The sequence below is a fragment of the Papio anubis genome, chromosome 7 (genome assembly GCF_008728515.1).
Source record: "Papio anubis isolate 15944 chromosome 7, Panubis1.0, whole genome shotgun sequence".
In the NCBI taxonomy this organism is placed as follows: domain Eukaryota; kingdom Metazoa; phylum Chordata; class Mammalia; order Primates; family Cercopithecidae; genus Papio; species Papio anubis.
The window spans coordinates 99,387,580-99,412,188 of NC_044982.1; the positions used below are offsets into that span (position 1 = coordinate 99,387,580).

A 24,609-nucleotide genomic window follows, 5' to 3' on the forward strand; every position below is an offset into this window, starting at 1 on the left:
TCTACAGCATGTCAGAGAACACTGGGGTTTCATGTGCTCTTTCCAATTGCTTGAGGTTTTAGTTTCTCCTTAATTGAATTATCTATTGGAGGAAATGGCACAGCTCCTGGCATCTGACAGATAGATGCTTGGTACCTGAATCATGGTCCTTTGTGATACATGAATCAGCTGGCCAGCCTCTCCTCTATGAAGCTTCGAGGATGTGGTTGTGGAGATTGTGGATGACTTCCCTATATCCACGCTGTCTCACACGGGTATTGCAAGCCAATCATGGTAGTTCCATCCCCTTGACAGCCAGTAGTTTGCGAGTGGACAGGCCTAAGCTGTGTGGTACATGGAATGGGAAGGAAATCAGCTCGGAGGGCTCTTGATCCAAAGGGCATGCCTCGCCACACACTGCTGTCTTCTTCCTCTGGACATTTTCTGTCTGAAGGTGATGCCAAAAAAAAAAAAAAAAAAGTTAAAAAGGCCAGCTCCTTGGTAATGTTGCCACTGACTCAACCTGCCCAGGAGCCCTCATCCCTCTGGGTTTCACTGTTCCCCAAGATAACAAATGACCTTATCGTTCAAGCCACTTCAAATTGTGGTTTCTGTTACTGGAGACTGAGGGTTTCCTAATATAGATTTATCTGAAGAGCCTGGCAATTTCTATAGCCTTTAATTATGTTGCCTGTCTATGCCAGGTAATCTTCTATATACATAATATCACTAGAAACGACACTGGAGTTTACTTTTTCTAATGGCATTTTAAGTGACAAATATGTTTTCAGATTTTAAAATTCACCCATTCACGGTGCTTCCAGTGCAAACAATGGATCAGAGGTCTCAGAGGTGAAGACAACAACCATCTCTTTGAGGCTGCCGGCTGCCGTGGACACCGCCAGATCACCTCTCCTGCCCCTCCTGGTGCCAAGTTTCCCTTGACAATGAGTGGAAGATGGAACTCAATTTTAGAAATACTGAAGTGTGAGAAAATGAGAGTCTCAGAACTGAGAAAACTTTTTTAAACGTGGGGAGATGGAGGTTTCTGCTGGCTTTGTGAGTGGCGTGCAGGCGTGGTTTGGGACTGGGAGTGGAAAACAGAGACGGGGGACGAAGGTGACTCGGGGCTGAGGACAGGATGGTCTGGAGTTCAGTTTGGAGACACATTCTAGAAAATAAGTCGATGCCATCATGAGGATGCTTCACACTCTCCAGGCCTGGGCCCTCTGTACGGGCCCCGCCCGCCCTGTCTGCGGGCCGACTCGGCGACGCCACCCGGCTCGCGCCTCCGCCCCCGAGAGCCCCGGCGGGCGGAGTTGCGGGTGAGCGGAGGGCTGGTTTGGGGGGCGGGGGTCCCGATGACGGCATCGGAGCGCGCCGCAGTGGGGATCGAAGCCTGACTGCCTGGCCCGGGCGGCGCTCACACCCAGGCAGGTGAGTGTGGGCCAGAGAGCGGGTTAGGGGCGAGGACCGGGTGGGTGGAGGAGGCGCGCGCTCCCTCCTCGCGCAGGCCTAGGCCTGGTGGCCCTGGGAGCCGGCACGCCTGGGAGACCTGAGCCGGCATGAGGAGCCCAGCACCCTTGCTCCCCAGCCTCCTGGAAGCTCTTCCTTGGACTGGCCGGCGCCCTCTTCCCGACATCTGGGGGCTGACGCCGGCATCCCGGGCCTGCAAGGAGGGGCGAGCGCCGAGGCCGGGTGAGTCGGGTCCCCATTTGTAATCACTTCTTCCAACTTTCCGGGAGCTCCGTCCCGCGCCCCGCCGCCTCCAGCCCCGGCTGCCCCACCCTAGCTCCGGATTGCGCCTGCGGGGATGTCAGAGCGCCTTCGGAGCGGTAGCGCTGTGCGGAGAGCAGGGGCGCGCGGTAGCCGGGACTGCACCGGGCTCGGAATGCTCACGCGGAGGAGGGGTGCGCGAAGGCCCCCACGGTGTTGCGAGGCAGAGTTTACCGCTGTGTGCCCAGGATCGGGCGCCCAATAGGGGCCGGGTGATTGAATTAATGAGAAGTTACTGTGCTGAGAGAGAGGTTAAAGGGTAAAGAATGAAGTGCAGGGGTGGCGGTGGGGGTGAAGAACGCTGTAGGAGGAGGGAGGGCGGGAAAGTTCCTTGGATGAAGATTATCCATCACTGTTTATTGGGCAGCGTGGGACCTTGTGCTGGGCGCTGGTGATGAAGTGCAAAGTGGACCCAGAGGGTCCCCGCCTTCCAGCTCCTGGTCTGGGAGGTGGGGGAGAGAAGTGGGTAGTAACCTGCAGTTGCACTAGAGTGGTCATGGGCGGGTGGAACAGCACTGGGGGTTGTGTGCGTGTCGTGGTGGGGTCACAGAGAAGCTTCCGTGGCTCCCTGAAGAAGAAGAAGAAGAAGGTGCCTGCAGCCTTAGCTGGGAGGGATGAGGAGGCTTGGGTAACACCTAGCCGTTGCAGGCAGAGAGAGGCGGCAAGGAAAGGCCTGGGGTGTGGGAGGTGAGTAATCCAGGGAGGCAGGGCCTGATTTAAGCCTTGTCTTTTTTTTTTTTTTTTTTTTCCCTTAATATTTTGAATCCCAAGGGCAGTAGAGAGCCTTTTTTTGGAGAGTTGAGGTTAGGCAGGGAGTGAAATAATTGCATTTGCATTTTGAGAGATGCCCCTGAGGTGCAGTGGCTGATGCTTGTAATCACCGCACTTTGGGAGGATCCCTTGAGCCCAGGAGTTCAAGACCAGCCTGGACAACATAGCTAGACGGTCTCTACAAAATAATAATAATAATAATAATAATAATAATAATAATAATAATAATTAGCCAGGTACGTGTCTGTGGTCCCAGCTACTTTGAAGGCTGAGGTGGGAGGATCACTTGAACCTGGGAAGTCTTGGCTGCAGTAAGCAGTGATCATGCCACTGTACTCCAGTCTGGGTGAAAGAGAGAGACCCTGTCTCAAGAAGAAAAAGAAAGATGTCCCTGGCTACCCTGCGGGTGGGGACAGGGAGACTGAGACCAGGGGAAGGCTGCTCAAAGTCATCCTGGCACAGTGTCAGTGGCCAGGACTAGGGCTTTGGCAACAGAATGGGAAGGAGCAGGTGAACTTGTGAGATATTTAGGCGATGGATTTGGCAGGATTTGGTGGTGAGAGCTTGGTCTTGAAGGATCTGTTGACTTTTTTGAAGAAGGTGGGGCAGGGGATGTGGGTGACGTGACAAAGACAGAGATTGTGGTAAACCCAGTGGGTGTTAGGGACAAGAGTTCCCTGGTGTGGTGTGGTGCTGTGTGTGTGCGTTATTCTAGGAGACTGGGCCATAGGGAAGAATGCAGCTGAAACACTGGAGTGCAGGAGTTAGGGCCTCATTTCACCAGTGCTGGGAGCCATGACGTGTTACTTAGGGGGATTATATATGTCATGACCCTTGCAATTTTTGAGCACCAGGTTGGACACGGGGATGTTCTGAACTTTGACCACCCTCCCCCCAATCCCTCCAAGGTCAGGAGCTGCAGGGTCTGGCTCCAGTCCCCTGCAGGGTGAGTCTAGCTCCTGGAGTACAAGTGCTGATGGCCAGGGCTTCTTTCTCTCTCCACAGGGCCCAGAGCAGTCCTCCCTCAGCATGGGGCTGGAGGCCCAGAGGCTGCCAGGGCCTGAGGAGGCCCCAGTGCGGGTTGCCCTGCGAGTTCGACCACTGCTGCCCAAGGAACTGCTGCACGGGCATCAGAGCTGCCTGCAGGTGGAGCCAGGGCTTGGCCGCATCACCCTGGGCCGTGACCGACACTTTGGCTTCCACGTGGTGCTGGCCGAGGATGCCGGGCAGGAGACCGTGTACCAGGCCTGCGTTCAGCCCCTCCTTGAGGCCTTCTTCGAGGGCTTCAATGCCACCGTCTTTGCCTATGGTCAGACGGGCTCAGGGAAGACGTACACCATGGGGGAGGCCAGTGTGGGTGAGTGACCCTGCTCGGGGCCTTTGCCCACTTTAAGGAGCCTTAGTTCCTTCCTGGATTTCTGCCCCTGTCCTCTTGCTGCCTGTCCCCGTGAAAGGTGGGGATGCTGGGGGAGGAAGAGTTGATTTCCTAGACAGAGATCTGTGGCCCAGGCTGGGACCAGCCATGTCTGTGGGGTAGGCAGGGCAGGAAGGAAGAGTCATTGGAGGTGAGTGGCCTTCTCACCTCCATAGAGATGGTGCCATGCTGCCTGGCTCTGGGGACCTCAGTAGAGGAAGGGTACGGGAAGGTGGCATGTCTCTGGAGGTTGTCAGGCTGGCTAGGGAAGGTCAAGAATCTGTGTTCTAGCTGGAGCAGTTGGGAACGGGGGCCCTGTGTCCTGGAAGAGGCATGCTTTGGAAGCTGCACAGCAGGGCTGCAAGGTGCTTCAGCCAGGCTCTGGAGCAGTTTCCAGAAAGATCCTTTGGGCCAACCGAAGGAAGTGTCCTGTTTTAAGTAACACAAGCTGCTTTCTCTCAGGTTACTGCCTTGCTCTGCTCCCTTCACTATAACAGAATACCATAGACTGGGTGGCTCCTCAACAGAAATGTATTCCTCACAGTTCTGGAGGCTGGAAAGTTTAAGATGAAGGCACCAGCAGATTGAAGGGCCTTCTTCCTCACAGACAGCCACCTTCTTTCTCTAAACTCACATGGTAGAACACGGAAGGGGTCACTCTCAGCTCTCTTTTACAAGGGAACTAATCCCATTTATGAGGGCTCTCCCCACCCACTCCCCAAAGGCCCCACTTCCATCATATTGGGGGTGAGGATTTCTACATGAGAATTTTGGGGAGCATAAACAAATTCAGACCATAGCAGTTACAGAAACATACTTTGTCGTAAAAAAATTAGGAAAATACAGCAAAACACATGCACGAAATAAAAGGTACTTGATAATTGCCTTTCAGAAATCCCCTGCCCTGTTAGCATTCCAGTTTGTCTGGGAAAATTATTTTACTTTTCAAAAATGGGATTATATTATACACATTCTTTTGTGTCCTGTTTGATTTTCTTAACAATGTATCATTGGCCAGGCGTGGTGGCTCGCACCTGTAATCCCAGCACTTTGGGAGGTGGAGGCGGGTGGATCATCGGAGGTCAGGAGTTCGAGACCAGCCTAGCCAACATGGCAAAACCCCGTCTCTACTAAAAATACAAAAACTGAGCAGGGCACGGTGGCTCATGCCTGTAATCCTAGCACTTTGGGAGGCTGTAGCGGGTGGATCATGAGGTCAGGAGATCGAGACCATCCTGGCCAACATGGTGAAACCCCGTCTCTACTAAAATACAAAAAATTAGCTGGGTGTGGTGGTGCATGCCTATAGTCCCAGCTACTCAGGAGGCTGAGGCAGGAGAATCGCTTGAACCTGGGAGGCGGAGGTTGCAGTGAGCCGAGATCTAGCCACTGTGCTCCAGCCTGGTGACAGAGCAAGACTCCGTCTCAAAAACCAAAAACCAAAAAAAAAAAAAACTGGCCAGGCATGGTGGTGGGGGTCTGTAATCCCAGCTACTCAGGAGGCTGAGGCAGGACAATTGCTTGAACCCAGGAGATAGAACTTGCAGTGAGCCAAGTTTGCTTCACTGCATTCCAGCCTGGGCGACAGAGCGAGACTCCATTTCAAAAACACAACAACAAAAAAATAATGTATCATGAACATTTCTCTGTATCATTAAATATTCTTCAATCTAAATTTTTAGGCCAGGCACACAGGCTCACACTTGTAATCCCAGCACTTTGGGAGGCTGAGGTGGGAGGATTGCTTGGGCACAGGAGTTGGGAGACCAGCCTGGGCAACACAGCAAGACCCTGTTTCTTAAAAAAAAAAAAAAATCCAACTTTTTAATGGGCTACCTGGCATTCCATTGTGAATATAAAATAGTTGGTTGGGTACGGTGGCTCATGCCTGTAATCCCAGCACTTTGGGAGGCCAAGGCCAGCAGATCACAAGGGCAGGAGTTCGAGACCAGCCTGGCCAACATGGTGAAACACTGTCTCTACTAAAAATACAAAAATTAGCTGGGCATGGTGGCAGATGCCTGTAATCCCAGCTACTCAGGAGACTAAGGCAGGAGAATCTCTTGAAACCGGAAGGTGGAGGTTGCAGTAAGCTGAGATCATGCCACTGCACTCCAACTTGGGCAACAAGAGCAAAACTCCGTCTCAAAAAAAGAGTTGATTTGGCCAGATCTCCTGTTTGATCTTCAAATGGACACTTAGGATGTTTGCATTTTTTGAAGTCATGAGGAAGAGTGCTGCTCTGAACTTCCTCTGATTATTTCCTTGGGATAAATTTAGGAGGCCCTTTAGATAACGGCATGGATTAGGAGTAATCAAGGCAAGGTTATTTGATAATCTGTTGAGGATGCAGTGAAGGGGATGCTTACATCATGAAAGGGGTTGATTGAATCAGGAGAGGTTGCTTCCAACTCTTAAATTTTATATTTGTGCCTGACCACACTGGAGCATGGCCTAGCTCAGGCCACCTGTCCCATCCTGGCCTTGGCCACTGTCTTCTCCATCCTAGAGCACCATCCTCCAGCTCTGGCAGGGGCCTATGAGCTTGCGGGCCTGGGGGACTTGGGCCATGTCCAGCTGAAGTGGCAGGAGGCCCTGCGGTGTCTCCCCAGCCTCCCTCCTCGAGGATGAACAGGGCATTGTCCCGAGGGCCATGGCCGAGGCCTTCAAGCTCATCGATGAGAATGACCTGCTTGACTGTCTGGTGCATGTGTCCTATCTGGAAGTGTACAAGGAGGAGTTCCGGGACCTGCTCGAGGTGGGCACTGCCAGCCGTGACATCCAGCTCCGGGAAGATGAGCATGGGAATGTTGGTGAGGAACTCCGGGGTCCTCCACTGATGGAGAGGGGTTTAGGGAGGCTTCACCTGCTTGGAGTGGGGTGCTTACCTGTCTGGGAATGGCAGCTCCTCATGGAAAACCCAAGCCCTGGGAGGTTTTGCTTTAGCTTCCTGTCTCCAGTGAGTTCAGTACTGCTTCTATACCCAGAGTGAGAGGCACTGAGGTGGGCCAGTGGGAAGCCGGAGCCCCTCAAGCCCGAACTAGGAAGGGCAGTACCCCGTGGGCGTGGGGAGGGAGCGGTGGGTCAGGAAGGGCAAGTTTGGGGCTAGTTCTGCTCTGCCTGCCCTCCTGGCTGGTCAGTCTGGCGGCCCCTGCCCTGGGGCTCATGGCCTTCTGTGCCCGCAGTGCTGTGCGGGGTGAAGGAGGTGGACGTAGAGGGCCTGGACGAGGTTCTGAGCCTCCTGGAGATGGGCAACGCGGCGCGGCACACGGGAGCCACGCACCTCAACCGCCTGTCTAGCCGCTCACACACAGTCTTCACTGTGACCCTGGAGCAGCGGGGGCGCGCCCCCAGCCGCCTGCCCCGCCCCGCCCAGGGCCAGCTGCTCGTCTCCAAGTTCCACTTCGTGGACCTGGCGGGCTCAGAGAGGGTGCTCAAGACGGGCAGCACCGGCGAGCGGCTCAAGGAGAGCATCCAGATCAACAGCAGCCTCCTGGCGCTGGGCAACGTCATCAGCGCCCTGGGGGACCCTCAGCGCCGGGGCAGCCACATCCCCTACCGGGACTCCAAGATCACCCGGTGAGCTGCCCCCTGGCTCCTGTGTGGCTTGGGGGCCGGGGAGGCGGGGAGTGTCACGCCACTGGGGGTGGAAGCCCAGGCACTCCCAGGTCTCCTCCCACGGGGAGCCGTGCCAGGAGCCAGCCGGTCTCGGGTCTGGCCCGCGGGCCCTGGGCCTGGCGTGTCAGGGCCCCTGAGAGCCTCCCCCTCGCGCCCTCAGAATCCTCAAAGACTCGCTGGGTGGGAATGCCAAGACGGTGATGATCGCTTGCGTCAGCCCTTCCTCCTCCGACTTCGACGAGACCCTCAACACCCTCAACTACGCCAGCCGCGCCCAGAACATCCGCAACCGCGCCACGGTCAACTGGCGGCCCGAGGCCGAGCGGCCACCTGAAGAGGCGGCGAGCGGCGCGCGGGGGCCGCCACGGCACCGCTCCGAAACCCGCATCATCCACCGCGGCCGGCGTGCCCCGGGCCCAGCCACCGCCTCCGCTGGGGCCGCCATGCGCCTGGACGCCGAGTGCGCGCGCTACCGAGCCTGCACCGACGCCGCCTACAGCCTCCTGCGTGAGCTGCAGGCCGAGCCCGGGCTGCCCGGCGCCACCGCCCGCAAGGTGCGCGACTGGCTGTGCGCTGTCGAGGGTGAGCGCAGCGCCCTGAGCTCCGCCTCCGGGCCCGACAGCGGCATCGAGAGCGCCTCCGTCGAGGGCCAGGCGGCGCAGGGGGCCGGCGGGCGAAAGGTGACCAAGGGACAGGTTGTGGTTGTGGGCAGGGGGGAGTGGTGGAGAGGAAGGAAGAGGGTCTTCAGACAACAGCTGTGCTCCTGCCTCCTGCCCGTTGGCAGGGCACATTAGGGATTCGGTCACTTCTGCTGATTACCGTGTTCACTTCCTTAACTTTACAGTGCCTCAGGTCTCCAGCTGTAAAATAGGGACAACCGTAGGACTTACTCCATCTCTTAGTGGGGATGTTGTAAGGGCTGAGGGTGTCACATGTGGCTAGCATGCTGGTGAAGATGCAGTAAATTGTTCCTAATAATAGTGGTGATATTATTAATACAAATACGATGGATAATTACAAGAGATGACTCAAATGGCTTGCAGAGGGCACCCAGGCCAGCTGGGGTCTGGGGTGCCCTCCCGACCAGTGGGTCTGGAGTTCCCACTGCAGGCAGGGCTTGGAAGAGTAGGTTGGAAGCAGGGCTAGACAAGAAGAGGCCGGGTGTCCAGCTCGCCCTGTCAACCCCCGCCTCTGAAGCTCCTCTCCTTGCCCTATAGGAGGATGAGGGGGCGCAGCAGCTGCTGACCCTGCAGAACCAGGTGGCGCGGCTGGAGGAGGAGAACCGAGACTTTCTGGCTGCGCTGGAGGACGCCATGGAGCAGTACAAACTGCAGGTGCGGCGCCCGCTTCACAGTGCAGGGAAGGCTCCCCAGAGGAGGGTGGAGGGAAGGCAGAGCTGAGTTTCTCAGGATGGGAGGGAGTTAGGGTGGGATACTGCGGGGTAGGGGTGTAGAGTTAGGAGGTGCACATGAGCGAAAGTGTGGAGGTGAGCATCACAACAGCGCAGGTGGGTGTGCAGGACCGCCAGGTAGGGCAGCTTTGCTGGGTGGTGTGAGCTTGGACGAAAGAGGGGACTGCAGGGGCAGCAGCGGGGGACCTTGGAGCCTGGCGTAACCAGGTCAGCATTGCTCCTCGCGCCCTCTGGTGGCGGCGGTTGGAGGTGGCGGTCTGGCAGGATAGGAGTGTGATGGGACCTGAGGGGTGAGTCTGAACTCCTACGGAGTTGTTGGGGTCGGGGGAGGAGGAAAGGAAGGAGAGGAGTATTTGACCCTCCTCAGTTTTAGCCCAGAGATGGTAGAGTGGCCTCAGACCTGTTCCTCAGTTTCCTACACTCCTGCCTGTTGGGGCATTCATGCCCCCTCGGCACCTGGACCATGTCTTGCAGAGCGACCGGCTGCGTGAGCAGCAAGAGGAGATGGTGGAACTGCGGCTGCGGTTAGAGCTAGTGCGGCCTGGCTGGGGGTGCCCGGGGCTCCTGAATGGCCTGCCTCCCAGGTCCTTTGTGCCTCGACCTCATACAGCCCCCCTGGGGGGTGCCCACGACCATGTGCTGGGCATGGTGCCCCCTGCGTGCTTCCCTGGAGATGAAGTTGGCTCTGAGCAGAGGGGAGAGGTGAGAAGAGGGCGAGGCTGGGTGTCAGTGGGCCCAGCTGGACTGGTCAAGCTCGGGGCAGGGGAAGGGGGCACTGGGGCATGTGTCCCCCACTCATGTTTTCATGGGACTGGCTGTGAGATGCGAGAGGCTGCTTTCAGGTGTCCCCAGAGGAAGAGCCAAGATTTGAATGACTCTGGGCCTCTCAGAAGGGTCCAGTGGCATCGGGCATCCCTGGGGTAGCTGAAGATCACTTGGAATGAGGAGGGGTTACAGCGGGGGTTCTGGCTTCCGGCACCAGGTGGAAACCTTGCACACTTCTGCAGACAGAGAGCTCATCACCTTTCAGACCACCTGCTCTGCCTTTGGATGGCTCTCTTTGCAAGTTCACTTTTCCATGTGGCGAACCTTATTTGGACAAAGGTTACTCCTGCTCTGCCTGAAAGTTCTGAGTCTTCTGGGGCTTTTAGGCCTGGATCATCTCAGCTCTCAAAGCTGGGGGTTGGCAGAAGTCTCGTGTTCCCCCATCACTCTGGCAGGGAATTGTTGGTGAGATAGGACTTGGGTGCAGATGACCTGTACGCAAGGTAGAAAGGGCAGATTGTCACCTGAGGAGTACCAGGTATCATGGGAGCCAAAGCAGGCGGGAGGGGAGGGGAGGGAGGAAGCTCTCACCCCAGCTTGAGATTCAAAAGGCTGCCAGAGGGGTCATTTGGGCTGGATCATGAAGGTAAGGCAGGGCTTGAGGAGGCAGAGATGTGAGGAGGGCAGGCAAGGCGGGGTATACCGCAGGGACGATGACTTGGAATGGGAAATGGCTCACTCCCCTAGCAGGTGACAAATGGCAGGGAGGCTGGAGTTGAGTTGCTGACTGAGGTGAACAGGCTGGGAAGTGGCTCTTCAGCTGCTTCGGAGGAGGAAGAGGAGGAGGAGGAGCTGCCCAGGCGGACCTTACACCTACGCAGGTGAGTGGGACCCATTGCCCCCACCTGACAAGGGGCTGATCAGGGCCCAGGGCTAGGCAGGCTGGGAGTCCCACCACCTCCTCTCCTGACAGCAGTGGGAAAGCCTCTGGGTCCTAGGGTGCCCTCATGTTGCCCTGGCCAGCCCTTGGGGGAGAGCTGTGGGCTCTGAGCCGAAAGGTCTCACCCGAGTGAGTGTGATACAGGGTGGGCCCAGGCCTCCTGACTTCAGCCTCCAGGATGGCCTTCTGTGCCCCCCAGCTGCCCTGTACCTCCTAAAACTCTGCTCCTAGACTCCTGATTCTGCCAGACTCACATCCTGGGTTTATATCGACCCTGGGAGATGGAAGACCTGGTGGTCTCTCTTCCTCCCTCCAGGCCTGGGGGTGGCTAGGCTGGGGCAAGGGTTGGGGAGGAGCATGGCCTTCTTCTTCTGTCCTCCAGAAATGGGATCAGCAACTGCAGCCAGAGGGCGGGGGCCCGCCCAGGGTGTCTGCCAGAGAGGAAGGGCCCAGAGCTTTGCCTTGAAGAGTTGGATGCAGCCATCCCAGGGTCCAGAGGTAAGCTGGGTGGGGTGCACAGAGGGCCTCCTCCCCATTGCCCCTCCACAGTCCTGGGCCAGCCACCTTGGGACAGTCCACCCACCCTCCCTGGCAGCCCCTGCCCTCCACTCCTCTGTCTCCCCCACTGTCAGTTGGGGCAGCGACCTTGACAGGCTGCCTGTTGCAGCAGTTGGTGGGAGCAAGGCCCGGGTTCAGGCCCGCCAGGTCCCCTCTGCCACGGCCTCAGAGTGGCGGCTGGCCCAGGCCCAGCAGAAGATCCGGGAGCTGGCTATCAACATCCGCATGAAGGAGGAGCTCATTGGCGAGCTGGTCCGCACAGGTGAGGGGTGGGCCTCAGGTGGGCCTCCCACCCGAGGGGGACTTCTCATCGTTACTTCTGCACTGTTCAAGAGGGATTTCAACAATGAGGTGGTTAGGAGCGGGGGCTGGATGGCCTAGGTTTGATACTCAGCCCAGCCTCTTCCAGCTGTGTCACCCTGAACAAGTAGCATAATCCCTCCATGCCTCAGTTTTTTCATCTCTAAAATGGGGATAGTCATTGTACCTATTGAATAGGGGTGTTGTGAGGGTAAAGGGAGTTAATTCAGGTGAAGTGCTTAGAATAGCTCTTAGTAAGCAGTACTTCTTTTTTTCTTTTTCTTTTTTTTTTTTTTTTTTGAGACGGAGTCTCGCTCTGTCGCCCAGGCTGGAGTGCAGTGGCCGGATCTCGCTCACTGCAAGCTCCGCCTCCCGGGTTCACGCCATTCTCCTGCCTCAGCCTCCCGAGCAGCTGGGACTACAGGCGCCCGCCACCTCGCCCGGCTAGTTTTTTTGTATTTTTTAGTAGAGACAGGGTTTCACCGGGTTAGCAAGGATGGTCTCGATCTCCTGACCTCGTGATCCGCCCGTCTTGGCCTCCCAAAGTGCTGGGATTACAGGCTTGAGCCACCGCGCCTGGCCTTTCTTTTTTTTTTTCTTGTTTTGAGACAGAGTTTCGCTCTGGTCACCCAGGCTGGAGTGCAATGGTGCGATCCTGGCTCACTGCAACCTCTGCCTCCCAGGTTCAAGCGATTATCCTGCCTCAGCCTCCCGAGTAGCTGGGATTACAGGCGCCCACCGCCACACCCAGCTAATTTTTTTATTTTTTATTTATTTTTAGTTGAGATGGGGTTTTACCATGTTGGCCAGGCTGGTCTTGAACTCCTGACCTCCCAAAGTGCTGGGATTACAGGCATGAGCCACTACACTCAGCACTTCTTCTTTATCAAGTGGCTGCAATGTTTCAGCCATTGTGCTGGGCAAAGTATCTCTCAGTCCTGGGGAGCACACAGTGAGTGTCATGGAGGACTGAGTGTCTCCAAATTGTGTTATGTCTATTACTGGTGATATGAGCGAAGGAGGGGACAGGGGGTAATTTTAGGTGGTGGCCAGTTGAGCGTTTTTATTTTAATAGTTAATGAATTTGTTACCAAATTCATCATAAATATTTTCAACCAGACATGAGACGAGTACTGTGGGTCCCATATACCCACCCTCCAGACTTAGTAGTTACCAAGATTTTTCGACATTTGTTTTACCTCTCCCTTTTTCCTTGCTGAATATTTTGAAGGACATGCCAGACTTCATGTCCTTTCTTCCCTATACCTCCCAGTGTGCTGCTTTAAAAATATGAACTTTTTTTTTTAACCTAACTGTAATACCATCAGCACACCTAATGAAACTAATGTCCCTTTTTTTTTTTTTTTCTGAGACGGAGTCTTACTCTGTCGCCAAGCTGAAGTGCAGTGGCATGTCTTGGCTCACTTGCAACCTCTGCCTCCTGAGTTCAAGTGATTCTCCTGCCTCAGCCTCCTGAGTAGCTGGGACTACAGGTGTGTGCCAACACAACCAGCTAATTTTTGTATTTTTAGTAGAGATGGGGTTTCATCATGTTGGCCAGGATGGTCTCGATCTCTTGACCTCGTGATCCGCCCACGTCAGCCTCCCAAAGTGCTGGGATTACAGGCATGAGCCACCACGCCTGGTACTAATGTCCTCTTAATGACCAGAGCATAAGCACATTCTCTCCATTATCAGCAGTGTCTGTTTATAGCTGGATTGCTTGAATCAGGCTCCAAACTTGTTCCACATACACATCATACCATCATCACTTGGTGTCTATGTGGGACTGGTTCCAGGACCCCGTGAATGCCAAAATCTGTGGATGCTCAAAAAGGGTTTAGTAAATAATATGGTATAGTATTTACAGTAACTGACCCACATCTTCCTTTAAATCATTTTAAAGGAAGTGATTTAAATCATCTCTAGATTTTGTATAATACCTAATACAATGTAAAAGCTGTGTAAATAGTTGTTATACTGTATTGTTTAGGGAATGATGACAAGAAAAATCTATACATGGTCAGTACAGATGCAGCCATTTATTTAGAAAAATATAATTTCCAACCATGGTTGGTTGAACCCATGGATGTGGAACCCACAGATGCAGAGGGCCAACTATATTTGTGTCTGAGGTCTCTGACGTCTCCCTTCTCTCAGTCATCCTGTGCAATGTCCCAAACCCCAAGTTTGGCGTTTGTTCGCTTTTTTTGTGCTGTAATTTAGCTCATTCTTTTGTCCTCCAGATTTCCTGGAAATGAAAGTTAGTTCTAGAGGCTTAATTATATACAGGTTCAGGTTATATATTTATTTTAGAATGCATTTGGTAAAAATAAAACTAATTTGTAGTTTCCTTGGGTTGCTGCAGTGGATGAGGCTCATTTAAAAGGTGAGTTGAGGCTGGGCGCGGTGGCTCACGCCTGTAATCCCAGGACTTTGGGAGGCCAAGGCGGGTGGATCACCTGCGGTCAGGAGTTCGAGACCAGCCTGGCCAACATGGTGAAACCCCATCTCTACTAAGAATACAAAATTAGCCAGGTGTGGTGGCGCGTGCCTGTAATCCCACCTACTTGGGAGACTGAGGCAGCAGAATCACTTGAATCCAGGAGGTGGAGGTTACAGTGAGCCGAGATTGCACCATTGCACTCCAGCCTGGGCAAAAAGAGCAAAACTCCGTCTCAATAAATAAATAAATAAGAGTTGATTTGAAGAAAAATATTAAGTAAACCGTGGTACTGGTGGTACAAAGGCTTGGTGAAACCCACGCAGATGTCCAAGGGCTGGGAAACCTCCCAGGGGGACAAACAGCTTGCCCTCTTCGTGGAGCAGGGCTGCCTGTGCTGACACAGTCCTGCTTTCTTCCAGGAAAGGCAGCTCAGGCCCTGAACCGCCAGCACAGCCAGCGTATCCGGGAGCTGGAGCAGGAGGCAGAGCGGGTGCGGGCTGAGCTGAGCGAAGGCCAGAGGCAGCTGCGGGAGCTCGAGGGCAAGGAGCCCCAGGATGCTGGCGAGCGGTCTCGGCTCCAGGAGTTCCGCAGGAGGGTCGCTGCGGCCCAGAGCCAGGTGCAGGTCAGTCTCAGGGCCTCAGGGTGGGCTGCTGGGGTGACTCCTGCCTCCTAGGCTGCCATCCTTGGGACCAGGACATGTGGGCTCTGAGGTCCAAGTTCACTGTGGAACCTTGTGCTCCAGCCCTGGTCCCCCAGGGTGAGTCTGGTATCGTGTAGAAGCCGGAGGTCCGCCCGGCTTTACACATAGTAGAGGCAGGGGGGCAGGTCCTGCCTGAAGACTACCTGGGAGACCAACGAGAGGGTGAAAGGTGGGCATCTAAAGAAACCTACCCTGTAGCATGCAGTTCTCTGTCCCCCAGTCCCCCTTCCAGCTCTCCATTCGCTTACCCCTCCATCCCATACTCCCTTGTCTGTCTACCCGTTGGTCCATGTGTCCGTCAAATCCATGCATCGGTTTAGTCTTTCTCTGAGACAGAGTCTCACTCTGTTGCCCAGGCTGGAATACAGGGCCACCATCCTGGCTCACGGCAACCTCCGCCTCCTGGGTTCAAGTGATTCTCCTGTCTCAGCCTCCTGAGTAGCTGGGATTACAGGCATGCGCCACCATGCCCAGCTGATGTTGTATTTTTAGTAGAGACGGGGTTTCACCATGTTAGCCAGACTGGTCTTGAACTCCTGATGTCAGGTGATCTGCCCACCTGGGCCTCCCAAAGTGCTGGGATTATAGGTATGAGCCACCGCGCCTAGCTGATTTAGCCTTTTATCAGTGGATTGACCACCTGTCCATTTATCCGCAGGTATATCCACCCTTTCCATCCCCTTTTGTTAATTCATGCATTCTCTGTTTTAGTTTGCTACGGCTGCCATAGCAAACTTCCATAGACTAGGGGGATTTAGACAACAGAAGTTTACTTTCTCCCAGCTCTGGAGGCTGTCAGTCCGAGGTCAAGGTGTCCACAGGTCTGGTTTCCCCTGAGGCCTCACTCCTTGGCGTGCAGACGGCCACCTCCTGGCTGTGTCTTTACATGGCCTTTCCCCTGCCTGCTTGCAGCCCTGGTATCTCTTCCTCTTCTCATGAGCACCCTGGTCATATTGGATTAGGGCCCACTCTAACGTCCTCATTTAAACTAATCGCCTCTCTAAAGACCTTCTTTCCAAACATAGTCATTTTCTGAGGTGCTCGGGGTTAGGGCTTTCATATAGGAATTTTGGGGAAACACAATGCAGCCCATAATGGTCTCCATCCTATTTTTTTTTTTTTTTTTTTTTGAGACCAAGTCTCACTCTATTGCCCAGGCTGGAGTACAGTGGTGCAATCTCAGCTTACTGCAACCTCCGCCTCCTGGATTCAAGCGATCCTTGTGCTTCAGACTCCTAAGTAGCTGAGACTACAGGCGGGTGCCACCACACCTGGCTAATTTTTGTATTTTCTTTTTTTTTAGTAGAAACAGTGTTTCACCATGTTGGCCAGGCTCGTCTTGAACTCCTGACCTCAGGTGATCCACTTGTCTTGGCCTCCCAAAAGTTCTGGGATTACAGGCATGAGCCACTGTGCCTGGTCTATCCTATTTTTTTACCTTCATATGATCTCGCCCACCTAGCCATCTGTCCCTCCCACCCTTCCATCCGTCCATCCTTGCAGGTGCCCACCCATCATTCATTCCTTATTTTCTCAGTTCAAATGTCCAAGAGACAATATCATGGAGTGGTTGAGAGCGTGGGCTCTGCAGCCTGATTGCTCAGGTTTGAATCCCAGTTATACCACTTACTAGCTATGTGTCCTTGGTCAAGTTTCCTAACCTCTCTGCCTCAGTTTTCTAATCTGTAAAATAGGGATAATCATAATTACACTTTTTGTAGGCTCATTAGGATCATTTAATATACACAGAGCTCTTAGTATGGTGCCTGGTGCATGGTGAATGTCATAGTATTTACCATTATTAGTATTCTGTTGTTATTATTATTTTTTGAGTCAGAGTCTTGCTGTGTCGCCCAGGCTGGAGTGCAGTGGCATGATCTCAGCTCACTGCAACCTCTGCCTCCTGGGTTCAAGTGATTCTCCTGTCTCAGCCTCCTGAGTAGCTGGGATTAGAGGCTCCCACCACCACGCCCAGCTAATTTTTATATTTTTAGTAGAGACAGGGTTTCACTATGTTGGCCAGGTTGGTCTCAAACTCCTGACCTCAAGTAATCCACCTGCCTCAGCCTCCCAAAGTGCTGGGATTACAGACATGAGCCACCACACCTGGCCTTTGTTGTTATTATTGGTCACCTATCCGTTTGCCCTCTATCTGTCCCTCTGTCCATTTATGAGTCCTTTGGTCCTGCCTGCCCTTGTTGAGTGCCCAGCTCAACAAGCACTATGGCAGGCTCTCAGTAGCCCCGTGCATGGCCCAGTGAAGACTGTGTGGGTCCCAGGTGCTGAAGGAGAAGAAGCAGGCTACGGAGCGGCTGGTGTCACTGTCGGCCCAGAGTGAGAAGCGACTGCAGGAGCTCGAGCGGAACGTGCAGCTCATGCGGCAGCAGCAGGGACAACTGCAGAGGCGGCTTCGCGAGGAGACGGAGCAGAAGCGGCGCCTGGAGGCAGAGATGAGCAAGCGGCAGCACCGCGTCAAGGTCAGGCTCACAGCAGGGCGGGGACCCTCTGTCCAGGCCAGTAGGCTGAGCTGGTGGCCCAGCCAGGGGAGCCCAGGTAGTTTGCCACCCACAGCTACGTGACCTTAGAAAGCAGGTCACTTAGCCTGAGTCTGTTTTTTCATCTGAAAGTGCGGAGTGTTACAGGAAACTCAAGGCCAGGGTGAGACTTCAGTGAGATGAGGTATATGAGGTGACTGGCACGGGCTTATTTCTAAGTGTTTGCGTCTATTTGCCAGTCTCCAGGGAGACTTGTGTGGGATGGGTCTGGGAGATGCTTCACAGGGCCGTCTTGGGAGTGGGCAGGCACTCCTGGGGGCTTTGGGATCGGTGGCAGGCTCTGGTAAGATGCTGGCACCATAAACAGCCCTGCCCACTGAGCTCCTCACCCAGGAGCTGGAGCTGAAGCATGAGCAGCAGCAGAAGATCCTGAAGATTAAGACGGAAGAGATCGCGGCGTTTCAGAGGAAGAGGCGCAGTGGTAGCAACGGCTCTGTGGTCAGCCTGGAGCAGCAGCAGGTGGGGCCAGGCTGCGTCCGCACCCAGGGCTCCCCTGGGGGCTGGCTGGTGGGTGCACTTTTCTCCCCAGTGAACCTTGAGTGGCGTCTGACAAAGCCAGAGGTGGGCCCTGAGTTCCCTCCCTCCCTCGCTGCTTTTCCTTAGAAGATTGAGGAGCAGAAGAAATGGCTGGACCAGGAGATGGAGAAGGTGCTACAGCAGCGGCGGGCACTGGAGGAGCTTGGGGAGGAGCTCCACAAGCGGGAGGCCATCCTGGCCAAGAAGGAGGCCCTGATGCAGGAGAAGACAGGGCTGGAAAGCAAGCGCCTGAGGTCCAGCCAGGTGAGGCCCTACCAGGAGAGATCCTGCCAGGTGAGGTCCAGTGAAGTGAGGTCCAGCCAGGACAGATCTTGCCAGGTGAGTTCCTGCCAAGTAAGTTTCTGCCAGGTGAGGTCTAGCAAAGTGAGGTCCCTCCAAGTGATAAACCTGCCAGGTGAAGTCCTGCCAGGTGACGTCCCTGCCAGGCGAGGTCTAGACAGGCGAGGTTCTTCTAGGTGGTATCTCTGCCAGGTAAGTTCCAGACAGAGGAAGCTTTGTCCTGCTGGGTTCTGTCCTGTGCCTCCCCATGAGCCATAGGGCTTCAGGATGTTTATGACACGGTTACAGATGTATGCGTAGAAGAACCTCTTTTAAGTGTCCCTCCTCCAGTTCATTTCACTCATTAACCCCCTACTCAGGGCCTGTGCAGGAAGAATGAGGAGGTACAGGTATTGGAAGGTGGTATAACCAAGTAGAAAGAGACTTCTTCACCTGGCATCATTACTTCCTCTAGAATAGGAAGGTCAGCTTCTGAGCCGCAGCATCCTCTTCTGTCAGATGGGATCATAACGTTACCATGACGGCTGCAGGGGGATGGCAGTCACTGATGCAGGGCCTGTTCCAGTACAGGGGCCTGGCCAGACGCCCGATGTCCCAGGCCTGCAGAGGCCAGGAGCCTTGCTCCTGCCAGCACGCATCTCTCTGATGTCCAGGAGGATCCAGGGTGCTACTGGATGATCCATAACTTCCCTCGGCCAGGAGAGCCCTCACTTCCTCCTGCATCTGGCTCCCAGAAAAGCCTTTGGGGCTTGGCCAATTCCTATCACTGTCCAGTCCGGTCATCTCAGTGACAGGTCATTCCTCCCACCCTTACCCATTGCGCCTTCTTGCCAGGAGGGCCACGTCCCTCTGGTCCTTATCCTCCTCTCGCCATCTCTGAGTGCCACTCTGCGAATGCTCTGGTCCCTTTAGCCCCACCTCCTGGAGCTTCTGTGAACTAAGTCTGGTCTCCCTGCTGAGCAGAACATTTGGAGTGTTGGTTTCTTGAGGGAAGGACCCAGCTCCTCCTCAGCATCCGGCCCTTTCTGTCACCCTGTGAGGACAGTGCCTGTTCCTTCTCTAATCCCTGGCGATTCTGCCCCCAGGCCCTCAATGAGGATATCGTGCGAGTGTCCAGCCGGCTGGAGCACCTGGAGAAGGAACTGTCCGAGAAGAGTGGGCAGCTGCGGCAGGGCAGCGCACAGAGCCAGCAGCAGATCCGCAGGGAGATCGACAGCCTGCGCCAGGAGAAGGACTCGCTGCTCAAGCAGCGCCTGGAGATCGACAGCAAGCTGAGGCAGGGGAGCCTGCTGTCCCCCGAGGTACCCTGCGGCCCCCTGGCTCAGCCCCTCAGCCTCTGCCCCTGGCTTCCATCATCTGCCTGTCTGCTCTCCTCAGCCCCTGCTCCAGCCCTCTGCAGGTGCTGGGCCTTGCTGTGAGTGGACCCAAGTTTGCACTGTTAGGTGGAGGTGGGGGCTGGGGAGGGCTGGCCTGGCCCTTCTGCCCCTGCTTTGGCCTCATTGGCTGGAACACAGGGGCCAGGCTGTGATGATCCCTCAGCTCCCTTCTGGCTGGAGCCCCGACTCCTGTGCTGCATTCGAGTACCTGCCCGCACGTCTTGGCTTTGTGTGTGGATAGAGTGTCAGGAGCATACTCAGTGCACCTCATGCCCACACATCTGTGTTCCCTGAGCAGAGAGAAGGCCTATGTGACTACAGTCATGTGCTGTGTGACATTTTGGTGAATAACAAACAGCTAATACAATGGTGCTCCCAGAAAATTATAATACTGCATTTTTACTGTGCATTTTCTATGTTTAGATACACAAATACTCACCACGGTTAACAACTGCCTACAGTATTCAGTACAGTCACATGCTCTCCAGGCTTGTGGCCTAGGTGTGTGGTGGGCTATACCATCTAGGTTTGTGTGAGTACATTCTGATGTTTGCATGATGTCGAAAACACCTAATGATGCATTTCTTAGAATGTATCCCCATCTGTAGAAGCTTACCCAGCAGACACCGTGGTGCCTCCGTGTCTGTCCCAACCATGCCTTTTGTTTGGTTAGGGTGCTCTGAGCTTCCTGAATGTAGATCATTCACAGGGGCTTGCAGTTGAGCAGGCTGCCTCTGAGCAGTGGCCCCAGCTGACCCTGGGGTCGGGGCTGTGACAGTGAGCAGGGGGCACCTCTCTCGATGCGCTGACTCTGCCCTTGGGACGAGGGGACCCTTAAGGCCCAGTTGTGGCTACGTGTTGGCTGTTGCGTGTCTGCCCAGGACTTCAGCGTTCAGGCAGTGGGTGCTGTTCCTCCATGCATGCCCCTGTCCCTGCAGGAGGAGCGGACGCTGTTCCAGTTGGATGAGGCCATCGAGGCCCTGGATGCCGCCATTGAGTATAAGAATGAGGCCATCACATGCCGCCAGCGGGTGCTTCGGGCCTCAGCCTCGTTGCTGTCCCAGTGCGAGATGAACCTCATGGCCAAGCTCAGCTACCTCTCATCCTCAGAGACCAGAGCCCTCCTCTGCAAGTATTTTGACAAGGTGGGCCACCAGCCTATGGCCCCCACCTCCTCCTCCTGCAGCATGGCGGGGAGGTGTCTCATGGCAGCTGCTCCAGCGGATATCCCGTTTCCTCCCAGACTGGGGGACAGAATCAGGACCAACTCATCTCCAGGGCCGCCTGACTTTAAAGCCTATTTTATTTGTGAAACAGACCCAGTTTCCTACCCTGCCACTTCTGCTTTGATTGGCTCACCTCAGGGTAGTCCATGGCCACAATAGTGGCTCTCAGTAGGGGATGTTTTTGCCCTTTGGTGACATTTGGCCATGGCTGGAGATACTTTTGGTTGTCATAGTGGTGGGGGTGGAGGCCAGGGATGTTACTAAACATCCTGTAACACACAGGACAGGCCCCCACAACCAAGAATTATCTGGTCCCAGATGTCCATAGTGCTGAGGTTGGTCTAGATGAAATCCCACAGCTTGAGGCTCTGCCAGCTCCATGGTGTGTGGTCAGGAAAGGGTTGGTGGCAAGAGACAGCAGATAAGGTGAGAGCCAGCTCTGATCGTTGGAAGATAACCAGAGCACTGTTGAGAAGGTGTCTGAGGCTAAGTCTTGGTTCAGCAGGGAAGACCCTGGTGATTTCTTAGTGCCGTGGTGGCAAGTGTGCCAACACTGTGTCTGTGGTTGAGGATTAGCCAGATGAAGAGGGGTCATGGTGGGGGCTGAGCCTGGCTGGGTCTTGGGACAGGTGGTGACGCTCCGAGAGGAGCAGCACCAGCAGCAGATTGCCTTCTCGGAACTGGAGATGCAGCTGGAGGAGCAGCAGAGGCTGGTGTACTGGCTGGAGGTGGCCCTGGAGCGGCAGCGCCTGGAGATGGACCGCCAGCTGACCCTGCAGCAGAAGGAGCACGAGCAGAACATGCAGCTGCTCCTGCAGCAGAGTCGAGGTGAGCAGCCCCAGCCCACTGCTCACAGCCCCGGCCCAAGGCTCACAACTCCGCCCCCTCCATCCCCACCTCTCCCCCTGGCCCCCGTCCTCCTGCGCCCCCCCCCCCCGCCCCCTCCTTCCCTTCCCCTCGCCCCCAGTCTCCCCCGGCCCCTGCCGCTCACAGCCACCCCCACAGCCCTGGTGGCCAGGCCCCCACCCCACGCACAGCCCCCGCCCCCACAGCCCTGGCTGCCTACCCACCTGCAGGCCCTCAGCACCCTCTCCTCGGCCCTTCCACTCTAGACCACCTCAGTGAAGGGTTAGCAGACAGCAGGAGGCAGTATGAGGCCCGGATTCAAGCTCTGGAGAAGGATCTGGGCCGCTACATGTGGATAAACCAGGAACTGAAACAGAAACTCGGCGGTGTGAACACTGTAGGCCACAGCAGGGGTAACTCCTCCTCGTCGCCATCACTGAGCCCTGCCCCACCGCGCTCTGAAGTCAGGCCTGTCCCCTTTCTTTGGGGAAAGCTTAGAGACCACTCTCCCTTGGGCCTTTATTGGCTCAATTCACAGGTTGCTTATTGTGCTGGGGCACTTGGGAGCTAGGGCTTCGGGAAGGTGCTGCCACCTCTGTTTCTGATGAGGACACGTTATTCTCCATGACAGGTGGGGAGAAGAGGAGCCTGTGCTCGGAGGGCAGACAGGCTCCTGGAAATGAAGATGAGCTCCACCCGGCACCCGAGCTTCTCTGGCTGTACCCCCTCACTGAGGGGGCCCCCCGCACCCGGGAGGAGACGCGGGACTTGGTCCACGCTCCCTTACCCTTGACCTGGAAACGCTCGAGCCTGTGTGGCGAGGAGCAGGGATCCCCCGAGGAACTGAGGCAGCGGGAGGCGGCCGAGCCCCTGGTGGGGCGGGTGCTTCCTGTGGGTGAGGCAGGCCTGCCCTGGAACTTTGGGCCTTTGTCCAAGCCCCGGCGGGAACTGCGACGAGCCAGCCCGGGGATAATTGATGTCCGGAAAAACCCCCTGTAAGCCCTCGGGGCAGACCCTGCCTTGGAGGGAGACCTGATCCTGCTGAAAGGGGCAGCTGCCTGTTTTGCTTCTGTGAAGGACAGTCCTTACTGCACACCCTAAATCCAGGCCCTCATCTCTACACTCGTTGGGATCAACAAATTTGGGTCATGGCCCAAAAGAACTGGACCCTCATTATAAAAAATATGCAAATTCCCACCACTTCCTTCCTTAAAGCTGTGGTACCCAATTGCCGCCTGCCTTGTGTCTTGCTCGAGTCTCAGGACAATTCTGGTTTCAGGCGTAAATGGATGTGTTGTAATTCTGTGGTTTGGCCAAGAATCATCATGAAAGGGTCGGGGGCAACCAGGTTGTGGTTTAAATGGTCTTATGTATATAGGGGAAACTGGGAGACGTAGCACATTTTTAGGATCTTAAAAAAACATTTAATAAAATCTCTGAAGGGAGAAATGGGAAGTTTTCACTTAGAGTTTGATTTACAAGACAATAGGAGGAATCAGATTTGGGAACACAATAGGCTTGAATGCTTTCTGGAGACAGAGTTCAGAGTCAGCCAGACCCCTGGCCAGGACCCCGCAGCAGGCTGGTCCAGCGGGTCTGTGGGGCACTCTCGGTGGAAATGGCGAGCCAGGTGATGGTCTCCCCAGGAGTGGGAAATGGGCGAGGCCTGTGCCATGAACTGGCTGACTCTTGGACAGTCCTTGAAATGTGGCTGCTCCAGAAGCCACTCGAGCTGGACCAAGGTCACAGTTAACCTCAGGCCCAACATTAAACATAAACGTACTGAGTGCTCAGTCACTAGAGATGATTTTATTGTTACACAGGGAAGGCAAAAAACAGCTTCTGCTGCCCAATACACTCTTCAGTTTCACATATATGGCTTCACAGTTTACAAAGCGCTGCCTGTGTTGCAGCAGCTCGGCCTTATAGCAGCTCAAGGGACCCCAGGGAGGGCTCCTTTCTCCATTTGCATAAATGAGGCAGAGTGGCCCCCTGACTTGCCAAGGCCATGGTTGGGGTGGGGCTGGAATGAGATTCCTTGTCTGGCTTCCTGACTCCCAGGCTGCCTGAGTTATAGCACCAACTACATTGCCATCCACCTCTCCTCCTGCAACTTCCCCAACAAGGGGCAGGGCCAGGAGATGGATTGGATCCATGAGGGGAATTAGAAAACCCTAAGGCATTCTAATGGCAATCTGAACACTGACCATGGCAAAAGAGGCTTGGGACCAGGCCTCCAACTTCTTTATACCCATAGGGTCCTGGCTGACTCCTTCATCTTTTGGGCTCAGTAGTGTTTGTGGCTATAAGTCCTCCAGCCAGGTTCCCATGAGCTTCTTCCGTGTGTAAGTTCTGCTGATGGGGCGCCTCCTGAAGAATGCGCGACTGAAAGGAGAGTCTTCTACAGTGGAGGGAAGTACATCCACATCCTCATCTAGAAGAAGGTAGAAAGGCTTAGCAGGCAGGAGTCACTGAGGACCGAATCAAAAAAATGGGCTTAAATTGCAGAGGGTTACACACAAAAACAGACTTTAAGAAAATCAGCACTGCTTGGAGGTTCGCTCGTCCTGCAGAAATGGTACCTACACTTTTTAGAAGGCTCCTGCCTTTAACAGCTATGCACCGTGCTGGCAGCAAGAAGCAGCTCTGAAAATGCAAAGTACCTGTGGTTTGAATTCCCTCAGGTTAATATTCTGTACATTCTTTCTAGGTCTCAGATCTCTGGGGTTATGCTGTTTTGCATGATTTATACCATGGTCTTGAGGGAACTGAACCACCGAAGGTCCCCTCCTCCTGCACTCCCCCTTTGATTCTAGCAGCAGAAAGCAACATTGCTAACCAGGGCAGTTAACAGGCCAAATCCTGTTCTTTTGGGAATAGGATTTGGAAGGGGAAGGGGAAGGGGAATCCTAGAGTCTGAAGGCTGATTATAACTACAGTCAGTACTGTGTCCCACCGAATGTACAGAACATGGGGATAAACCCGCTGTGGGGAACCAGCTCTAAACAGGCCTATCACTCATGCTGCTCAGAACACCTTCCTGTTCAGATTCTTAGACTACAGATGAGCAGTATGTTGCGGCAAGCCCACAACTATCACCATCTTCAAGAGG

General features: G+C 54.9%; 2 protein-coding genes across 6 annotated transcripts in view; one reads left to right on the forward strand and one right to left on the reverse strand.

Annotated features, from left to right (window-relative positions):
* The first annotated feature begins 1,305 nt into the window (after nt 1–1,305).
* Nucleotides 1,306–22,942, forward strand: KIF7 (kinesin family member 7). 4 transcript variants are annotated; one of them, XM_031668352.1, is made up of 19 exons: nt 1,306–1,416; nt 3,532–3,883; nt 6,553–6,753; nt 7,126–7,519; nt 7,719–8,238; nt 8,776–8,892; nt 9,444–9,671; nt 10,482–10,615; nt 11,057–11,172; nt 11,342–11,494; nt 14,398–14,600; nt 16,958–17,155; nt 17,567–17,692; nt 17,837–18,013; nt 19,135–19,350; nt 20,364–20,570; nt 21,281–21,479; nt 21,764–21,910; nt 22,129–22,942. In XM_031668352.1, exons 2-19 carry the CDS (start codon nt 3,556–3,558, stop codon nt 22,494–22,496), a joined length of 4,032 nt encoding a protein of 1,343 aa, XP_031524212.1. In that variant the 5' UTR covers nt 1,306–1,416; nt 3,532–3,555; the 3' UTR covers nt 22,497–22,942. The 4 variants fall into 4 exon arrangements, with proteins under 4 accessions (XP_031524212.1, XP_031524213.1, XP_009209176.2 ...); XM_031668353.1 differs by lacking the exon at nt 1,306–1,416 and adding an exon at nt 1,423–1,677; XM_009210912.2 differs by lacking the exon at nt 1,306–1,416 and having other exon boundaries at nt 2,813–3,883; nt 11,345–11,494.
* TICRR (TOPBP1 interacting checkpoint and replication regulator) overlaps nt 22,906–24,609 on the reverse strand; it is a 54,878-nt gene continuing 53,174 nt past the window's right edge. The window contains exon 22 of one of the 2 annotated variants that reach the window (XM_021940848.2): nt 22,906–23,931. In XM_021940848.2, the coding sequence (XP_021796540.2) occupies nt 23,801–23,931 (131 nt within the window). In that variant the 3' untranslated portion in view covers nt 22,906–23,800. Of the gene's footprint in view, nt 24,144–24,609 lie in introns of both variants that reach the window. The other variant, XM_031668351.1, reaches the window with a different exon arrangement.

Bases quoted from the DNA above. Each gene is read 5' to 3' on its own strand.
- KIF7 (XM_031668352.1), top strand. From the start codon at position 3,556: ATGGGGCTGGAGGCCCAGAGGCTGCCAGGGCCTGAGGAGGCCCCAGTG. The intron at 7,520-7,718 runs GTGAGCTGCCCC...TCGCGCCCTCAG, and splicing joins CGGGACTCCAAGATCACCCG to AATCCTCAAAGACTCGCTGG. The intron at 17,693-17,836 runs GTGGGGCCAGGC...GCTTTTCCTTAG, and splicing joins TCAGCCTGGAGCAGCAGCAG to AAGATTGAGGAGCAGAAGAA.